Source organism: Danio rerio, chromosome 23 (genome assembly GCF_052040795.2).
Source record: "Danio rerio strain M-AB ecotype USA chromosome 23, GRCz13ab, whole genome shotgun sequence".
Taxonomy (NCBI): domain Eukaryota; kingdom Metazoa; phylum Chordata; class Actinopteri; order Cypriniformes; family Danionidae; genus Danio; species Danio rerio.
The window spans coordinates 49,380,001-49,390,000 of NC_141043.1; the positions used below are offsets into that span (position 1 = coordinate 49,380,001).

The 10,000-nt window shown below is 41.0% G+C and overlaps 2 protein-coding genes across 5 annotated transcripts in view; both read right to left on the reverse strand.

Annotated features, from left to right (window-relative positions):
* Positions 1-10,000, reverse strand: part of fhip1ab (FHF complex subunit HOOK interacting protein 1Ab) — a 445,665-nt gene that overhangs the window by 284,357 nt on the left and 151,308 nt on the right. The window lies entirely within an intron of this gene.
* cyp17a2 (cytochrome P450, family 17, subfamily A, polypeptide 2) overlaps positions 2,453-10,000 on the reverse strand; it is a 38,260-nt gene continuing 30,712 nt past the window's right edge. For 3 of the 4 annotated variants that reach the window (XM_087306248.1, XM_087306247.1, XM_087306246.1), the window contains 8 exons: positions 9,816-9,947; positions 9,342-9,480; positions 7,516-7,745; positions 5,892-5,978; positions 5,598-5,792; positions 4,801-4,970; positions 3,151-3,254; positions 2,453-2,968 (listed from right to left, as the gene is read on the reverse strand). In XM_087306248.1, the coding sequence (XP_087162374.1) occupies positions 2,724-2,968; positions 3,151-3,254; positions 4,801-4,970; positions 5,598-5,792; positions 5,892-5,978; positions 7,516-7,745; positions 9,342-9,480; positions 9,816-9,818 (1,173 nt within the window). In that variant the 5' untranslated portion in view covers positions 9,819-9,947 and the 3' untranslated portion in view covers positions 2,453-2,723. 4 annotated transcript variants of the gene reach the window in all.

Sequence of the window (10,000 nt, forward strand, 5' to 3'; positions counted from 1 at the left end):
GTTGTTGATGTAATCAAACATTTAAACACTAAACGCTTTAATCAAACCACACAATGAGCCCGTCTCCTAATCTCTGCCTGCACACTGCTGTGTGTGTGTGTGTGTGTGTGTGTGTGTGATAGTAAACAGTGTTTTATGAGTGTCTGGTGTTTTCAGAGAACTGATGAATGGTGACTGAAATATAGTTTATCACTGTTTTATTAATACAACTAATAAATCTAAACATAAACAAAACAACAATACACTGACCTGCTTTTTTGCAAAACAATTTATATATATATATATATATAGAGAGAGAGAGAGAGAGAGAAAGACTGTTATTATAATTCATAATAAATAATTATAGGACTTTAAATGTGATTGCTTTAAAGAAAATTTTGTATATATATATATATATATATATATATATATATATATATATATATATACACTCACCGGCCACTTTATTAGGTACACCACACTAGTACTGGGTCGGACCTCTTTTGCCTTCAGAACTGCATTAATCCTTCATGGCGTAGATTCAACAAGCTGCTGGAAATATTCCTCAGAGATTTTGCTCCATATTGTCATGATAGCATCACACAGTTGCTGCAGATTTGTCGGCTGCACATCCATGATGCCAATCTCCCGTTCCACCACATCCCAAAGCTGCTCTATTGGATTGAGCTCTGGTGACTGTGGAGGCCATTTGAGTACAGTGAACTCATCGTCATGTTCAAGAAACCAGTCTGAGATGATTGAGCTTTGACATGCTGCGTTATCCTGCTGGAAGTAGCCATCAGAAGATGGAGACACTGTGCTCATAAAGGGATGGACATGGTCAGCAGCAATACTCAGGTAGGCTGTGGCGTTGATGCTCAATTGGTACTAATGGACCCAAAGAAAATCTCCCCCACACCATTACACCACCACCACCAGCCTGAACCGCTGATACAAGGCAGGATGATCCATGCTTTCATGTTGTTGAGGACAAATTCTGAGGATTGCAGAGGTGCTCTTCTGCAGAGCTCGGTTGTAGCGAGTGCTTATTTGAGTTACTGTTGCCTTTCTATCAGCTGGAACCAGTCTGGCCATTCTCCTCTGACCTCTGGCATCAACAAGGCGTTTGCACCCACAGAACTGCCGCTCACTGGATATTTCCTCTTTGTCAGATCATTCTCTGTAAACCCTAGAGATAGTTGTGCGTGAAAATCCCAGTAGATCAGCAGTTTCTGAAATACTCAGAGCAGCCCGTCTGGCAGCAACAACCATGCCACGTTTAAAGTCTCTTAAATCCTCTTTCTTCCCCATTCTGATGCTCACTTTGACCTGCAGCAGATCGTCTTGATCATGTCTACATGCCGAAATGCAGTGAGCTGCTGCCATGTGATTGGCTGATTGGAAATCTGCGTTAACAAGCAGTTGGACAGGTGTACCTAATAAAGTGGCCAGTGAACATATATATATACACACACACACACACACACACACACACACACACACACACACACACACACACAGGGGTTGGACAATGAAACTGAAAGGCCTGGTTGTCAAGTACAGTAATTCATTATTATGGTGTAGCTTCTCCTCAATCCAGCATCAGCTGGTGTTGTGAATGACAGACACAAGTCCTGCACAGCGGCCACAGGGATTTTGAGCCATTCTTCTACAGTGAAGCTAGTGTTTCATTACAATACAATCAGTTAACAGACTTCAGCATTCACTGGCGCCATCTTGTGGATAGACAAAGTCAACCATCTTTAGTCTACTAAACCAGTGGTTCTCAAAGTGGGGGTCGGGACCCCCCAAGGGGTCGCGGGACAATGAAGGGGGGTCACCATAAGAATTACCATATTTTATTCATAACCAACTGAAGAGAAAAAATAGTCACTACAATATACTATATAGTTACTATAGTAGCTTATAGTTAATAGTTCTATTGGATTGTGACCCCTGGGGTAATTACATCATATTAAAGACAGCAATAGCGTCAGATGTAACAGGTTGATTTTATAACACCAGGTAAACTTTCCGGCACATTTACAGCACTGACATAAATAAAAAAATTAATTGGTGTGTCTGCGTCATTGCATGCAAGGTTTCTGTATTTATAATCATCTCAGAGGATATTAGGGGTCGCGAGTCACTGGCGTTGTTATTTTGGGGGTCGCGGGCTAAAAAGCTCGGGAACCCCTGTACTAAACTGTGGCAGGCAATTGGCCGCTGATGAGCTCTCTCAGAAATTGTAAATATTTTAAAACAGCCACTATTCTTACAAATAAACTGCAATCTAAACAACGACATTCTCCACTAAAAAAGCCTCAAAAGCACATTGTCATGTCAAACAGTAGCGTCTCTGCATGTTGCTGGCTGTATGGGCGGAGTAATACACAGTGAAGGGTGAAGCGGCCTTTGTGTGATGTTACTGGCAAAATATTACACAGCTATCAGCCAATCAGATTCAAGAACCAGACAGAACTGTTGTATAAATGAATATATATATATATATATATATATATAAGGTATGTTTGCCACAATATCAATATGGTCACCCTCCTTTTTTTATTCTGTTTGGGGGAGTCCATCAATATCTAACAGCTCAAATGGGTTTTTCAGCTAGCGATACATTTCTGGTACCATAAGGCCCATCCGGATTGTTCAAAAATAAAAGTCCCCCTGCATATATTTGGGCAGATTTTCAATGGGCCTGAAAATATTCTGTGATCCGGCAACCCTGAGGGTCAGTGTCGAGGTGTGACTGTGACCGTGTAGCGCTCAGGCTGTAACACCACCCCGAAGCGGCCCTGCAGATCCGGCAATGAAGCCTCTGATGGACAGCTGAAGCTGAAGCGCTGCAGGAGGCGAGAGACAAACAGAAAGAGCTCAATTCTGGCTAGAGATTCTCCAACACACACCCGCGGACCCGCACCGAACGGCAGGAAGCTGGACTGAGTCTTCTTCTTCCCTGATGGCTCCAGGAAGCGCTCTGTGGACACACACACACACACACACACAATCATCTGCAGCTGGACATTACTAACACTGACCCCAAACCTTAGCTAAACATCTCTGATAGAGTTCAGACGACATTATAATGTCCACTGTGTGTTCTGTCTGTTGTTAGTCTTTAGTTCACTATAGTAAATGCAGAGTGCAGGGTTTTCTTACCAGGGTTAAACTGCTCAGGCTGGTCCCAGTGTTTGGGGTCGTGATGAATCGCCCACATGTTCACCAGAACACGCGTCCCTTTAGGAACACTGTGACCCCCCAAACTGCACAACACAGGCATTATGGGTAATCAGAGTCACGCACAACAGGCATTATGGGTAATCAGAGTCACGCACAACAGGCATTATGGGTAATCAGAGTCACGCACAACAGGCATTATGGGTAATCAGAGTCACGTAAAGGCAGAAAAAAACAAAACAATTTACTTTAAACCTACAACGCGCTTGTGGAACTACAGATATCGCTCACTGAGTTTATTTTGTTTCCTTAATGATGCACGTGTGTGTGTGTGGGTGTGTGTGTGTGTGTGTGTGTGTGTTTGAACACATTAACATATTAAGCTACATTTGCTTTTAATATGAAATCTGGGTTTTTTCAAAAACTAGAAAAATACCAGATAGCTGTGACATAATGGCTTTAATAGCTTATATAGTATGAGATAATAAGGAAAGAACAGCTCAGTTTTTAATTGCACACTCAAACTGAGCAGAAATGCGTGCACTGGTGCTAATATAATATTTATAATAATCATAGAATAATAGTATTAATATAATATTTTATTTATAAAATAACAATAAAACATTTTTGACAAAAAGTAAGATGAATTTAGGATGTTTGTAATAAAATCAATGCGATCTTTATAACACTACAGCAGATATATAGTTGTGTTACCATAGCAACTATAGAATTACCACAACAGATCAATTACTAGGGTTGTCATGTTACCATGGCAATTGTAGAATCACCACCACAGATCAATTACTACAGTCGTTGTGTTGCCATGGCAACTGTAGAATCACCACATCAGATCAATTACTACAGTTTTTGTGTTTCCATGGCAACCATAGAATTACAAAAGCATATCAATTGCTGGTTGTGTTTCCATTGCAAATGTAGAATCACCACATCAGATGAATTTCTAAAGTTGTTGTGTTTCCATAGCAACAGTAGAATTACCACAACAGTTTAATTACTATCGTTGTTGTGTTACCATAGCAACAGTAGAATCATCACAACAGATCAATTACTGTACTTGCTGTGTTACCATAGCAACTGCAGAATCACCACAGCAGATTAAATACTATCATTGTGTTACCATAGCAACTGTAGAATCACCACAACAGATCAATTACTACAGTTGTTGTGTTACCATGGCATCCATAAAATTACAACAACATATCAATTACTAGTTTGTGTTACAATGGTAACTGTAGAATCACCACGACAGATCAATTACTATAGTTGTTGTGTTACCATAGCAACTGTAGAATCACTACAACATTACTATAGCTGTTGCATTATCATGGCAACTGTAGAATCATCACAACAGATTAATTACTATAGTTATGTTACCATGGCAACTGTAGAATCCCCATATTAAGTCAAGTACTTTACTCTAGTACAGCTCAAAAACACTACAGCGTTTACTCTTTATTACTCTAGTGTGCGTTCCTGTGCGGTGGCTGTAGTGTCGACATCTGCAGTGAACGGTAACGACAGCCCACACAGCTGTGCATCTCATATGCTAATTATGCTTTCTCCCCATTACCATGGCAACCGGCGGGTTTGACTGGGTATCGCCATGGTTACCTGGTGTCCTGCATAGCGACGTGCGGGATGAGGATTGGGCTGACGGGACGGATGCGCATCACCTCACAGAGCACAGCGTCCAGCAGCGGCAGATGAGGACGATCAGAGAGACACGGAGGACGATCCACACCGACACACTCATCCAGCTCTGCCTGAACACGCTCCTGCAGCTGCACACACACACGCATTTTATACATACCATACACATACACATACACACACACACACACACACACACACACACACACACACACACACACGCACGCACGCACACACATACATACATACATGTGCGTACACACTCACACTCACACACACACACACACACACACGCACGCACACACATACATACATACGTGCGCACACACTCACACTCACACACACACTTTATACATACCATACACATGCGCACACACGCACACACACACACACACACACACAAAGACAGACATACACGTGCACACACACTCACACACTTTTTACATACCATACACATGCTTACAGACAGACACACAGACAGAAACACACACACACACACACACACAAACACTTTATACATACCATACACATGCTTACACACACACACGCACACACACAACCACGCTAAATGCATACCATACACGTTTTTACACACACACACACACACACACACACACACACACACACACACACACACACACACACACACACACACACAAACACACACACACACACACAAACACACACACACACACACACAAACACACATGCACACACACATGTTAAATAAGTGTGTGTGTGTGTGTGTGTGTGTGTACCTGTGGGTGGTGCAGCAGGAACGCTATGGTCCACAGTAGTGTAGTGGATGTCGTCTCCACTCCAGCTCCGAACGCCTCGGCCGCCGTCATCAGCACGTGATCCTCTGTGATGTCATCAGCACCACCTGACCCTCTTTGCTGACCAATCAGGAGAGCATCCAGCAGGTCACGCGGCTCTCCAGGTGTCAGGCTCTTCTGTGAGGTCAAAAGTCATAAAGTAATATATATATATATGTGTGTGTGTGTGTGTGTGTGTGTGTGTGTGTGTGTGTGTGTGTGTGTGTGTGTGTGCACCTTGTGCTCCAGCAGTTTCTTGTACAGTAGTTGGTCTCGTATGGAAACACACTCCTTTAGCCTCTTCAGGTCCTTGTTGGGGAAAATCTGATCAAAGGTCAGAATATTGTATAAATATGCAGTATAAACTCAATATATACACACACTCTCTGGCCACTTTATTAGGTACACCTGTCCAACTGCTCGTTAACGCAGATTTCTAATCAGCCAATCACAGGGCAGCAGCTCACTGCATTTCGGCATGTAGACATGATCAAGAGGATCTGCTGCAGTTCAAAGCGAGCATCAGAATGGGGAAGAAAGGGGATTTAAGAGACTTTGATCGTAACATGGTTGTTGCTGCCAGACGGGCTGCTCTGAGTATTTCAGAAACTGCTGATCTACTGGGATTTTCACGCACAACCATCTCTAGGGTTTACAGAGATTAAAGAGGAAATATCCAGTGAGCGGCAGTTCTGTGGGCGCAAATGCCTTGTTGATGAGGTCAGAGGAGAATGGCCAGACTGGTTCCAGCTGATAGAAAGGCAACAGTAACTCAAATAAGCACTCGTTACAACCGAGCTCTGCAGAAGAGCATCTCTGAACACACAACACGGCCAACCTTGAGGCGGATGGGCTACAGCAGCAGAAGAGCACACCGGGTGCCGCTCCTGTCAGCTAAGAACAGGAAACTGAGGCTACAATTCACACAGACTCACCAAAACTGGACAATAGAAGATTGGAGAAACGTTGCTGCTCTGATGAGTCTCCATTTCTGCTCACACATTCGGATGCTCGGCTCACAATTTGGCCTCAACAGCATGAAAGCATGGATCATCCTGCCTTGTATCAGCGGTTCAGGCTGGTGGTGGTGGTGTAATGGTGTGGGGGAGATTTTCTTTGGGTCCATTAGTACCAATTGAGCATCAACGCCACAGCCTACCTGAGTATTGCTGCTGACCATGTCCATCCCTTTATGAGCACAGTGTCTCCATCTTCTGATGGCTACTTCCAGCAGGATAACGCAGCATGTCATAAAGCTCAATCATCTCAGACTGGTTTCTTGAACATGACGATGAGTTCACTGTACTCAAATGGCCTCCACAGTCACCAGAGCTCAATCCAATAGAGCAGCTTTGGGATGTGGTGGAACGGGAGATTGGCATCATGGATGTGCAGCCGACAAATCTGCAGCAACTGTGTGATGCTATCATGACAATATGGAGCAAAATCTCTGAGGAATATTTCCAGTAGCTTGCTGAATCTCTGCCATGAAGGATTAAAGCAGTTCTGAAGGCAAAAGAGGTTCGACCCGGTACTAGTGTGGTGTACCTAATAAAGTGTATATACAGACATGGACAAAACTGTTGGCACTCTTCTGTTGAAGAAGGAGAAACTACAGTGGTTACTAAAATAGCAAGAAACTGAAGAGACTGATTAATGAATAATTACTGAAGATAAGGCAATGTAAATCAGACATTGCTTTCGAACTGTGGTTCAACAGAAGCGTTAAAAAAGACAAACTACTGAAGCCGACCTGGAAAGAATTAAGACGCCAACAATTTTGTCCACGTCTGTGTATAAATCTATTTTCTAAATCTATCAGCTGATAATGAGCAGCGGTGATCTGAGCGGAGCTACTGACTCTTAACCAGGGGAAGATGTCCACGAGTCCCCCTCTGGCGATGGTCTGCACGATGCCGTCGTTGTACTGTATGACGGTCTGCAGCTCGGGGTCGCTGGGCTGATAGGAGGAGCTGAACACCAGCCTGCAGATCACGTTAGTGACGGCGCGCATCAACACCACACTCAGATCTGAACTCTGACCCCTGCAGGCCTGGAGCTCCTCACACAGACTGTCAGCCGCCTCCTGCACTGTACACACAGCATACCAGTGAGTGAGTGTGTGAGTGTGTGTGCGTGTGTGTATGTGTCTGAGTGTATTTGCGTGTTTATAAGCGTAAGTCAGTTCTAAAAATCTTTCACTGTCCTAAAAATAATACAATATTCCAAATTTTGCTAAGCTCTAGTTAAGTTCTAGAATTGTTAATAATTTCTTAAATATTTCAGAGATCTAGAAATGTTACAAAGTTCTTAAATTATACAAAGATCTAGAATTGTTAAAGTTCTTAAATGTTACAAAATTCCAGAATTGTTACAAAGTTCTAGAAATGTTTGTAATAGAAATGTTACAAAGATCTAGAATTTTTATAAAGATCTGGAATTGTTACAAAGTTTTAGATAAGTTCTAAAATTGTTACAAAATTCATGAAATGTTACAAAGATCTAGAATTGTTACAATGTTACAAAAATCTAGAATTGTTTCAAAGATCTAGAAATTTTACAAAGTTCCAGAAATGTTACAAAATTCTAGAAACATTACAAAATTCTTAAATTGTTACAAAGTTCTAGAAATGTTTGTAATAGAATTGTTACAAAGTTCTAGAAATATTACAAAGATCTAGAAATGTTACAAAGTTCTAGAATTGATACAAAGATCTAGAATTGTTACAAAGATCTATAATTGTTACAAAGATCTAGCATTGTTACAAAGTTCTAGAAATGCTACAAAATACATGAAATGTTACAAAGCTCTAGAATTGTTACAAAGATCTAGAAATGTTTGGAATCAAAATGTTACAAAGCTCTAGATTTGTTACAAAGATCTAGAAAAGTTCTTGAAATGTTACAAAATTCTTGAAATGTTACAAAGCTCTAGAATTTTTACAAAGTTCTAGAAATGTTTGGAATAGAAATGTTACAAAGATCTAGAATTTTTATAAAGATCTAGAATTGTTACAAAATTCATGAAATGTTACAAAGATCTAGAATTGTTACAAAGATCTATAATTGTTACAAAGATCTAGAATTGTTACAAAGATCTAGAAATGTTACAAAGATCTAGAATTGTTACAAAGATCTATAATTGTTACAAAGATCTAGAAATGTTACAAAGATCTAGAAATGTTACAAAGATCTATAATTGTTACAAAGATCTATAATTGTTTCAAAGATCTATAATTGTTACAAAGATCTATAATTGTTACAAAGATCTATAATTGTTACAAAGATCTAGAAATGTTACAAAGATCTAGAAATTTTACAAAGATCTAGAATTGTTACAAAGATCTATAATTGTTTCAAAGATCTATAATTGTTACAAAGATCTATAATTGTTACAAAGATCTATAATTGTTACAAAGATCTAGAATTGTTACAAAGATCTAGAAATTTTACAAAGTTCCAGAAATGTTACAAAATTCTAGAAACATTACAAAATTCTTAAATTGTTACAAAGTTCTAGAAATGTTTGTAATAGAATTGTTACAAAGATCTAGAAATGTTACAAAGTTCTAGAATTGATACAAAAATCTAGAATTGTTAAAAAGATTGTGTTGTAAATGTGCACACAATCTAAATCAATCTGAAGTTAAATCAATATAAATCAAATCTTGTGAGTGTTCAGTTTACCGATGGTCTGCAGTTTATTTGAGCCCTCGCCGAACAGTGTAAACGAGGAGTGCACTAGACGCCGGTGGTTCTTCCACAGTGGACTGTAGTCTGCAAACGCAATGTCCTTCCCACCCTGAGTCAACAGGTCGGTGGTCACCTGCACACACACACAGAGAGAGATACATCCCTTGCTGTAGCTCTGATACATGTTTGCTTTATGGAGGACATTAAATAGTGCTGCAGTGTATGGGTGCTCTGCGTTTCTCTGAGGTAACTAGTCTTCCGTTATCACTGAAATGTGTATAATCCAGTAGTGTCAAACTCAGGTCCTGCAGCTCTGCTCAGTTTAGATCTAACCTCAATTAGTCACACCTGATCAAATGATCCGAGTCCTTCAGGCTTGTTAGAAAGCTGTTTGCTATGTCAGCTTTTACAGTCTTCAGATGTCAGGGTAAATCATGACACATGTTTTGCTTGTTGGAGTGTGCTCACCATCTTGGGCCGTCCGGCGAACTCTCTGCCCCGCTGCAGCAGCACTTCTCTGACCAGACCGATCTCACTGACCACCAGCGTGAGGTGCGGCCCGGCATAAAGCCCAAACAGCGGCCCGTACTGAGACGACAGCTGCACCCAGAGAAAAACACCATCAGAATTATCCATTAAAACAGAATTCAAGA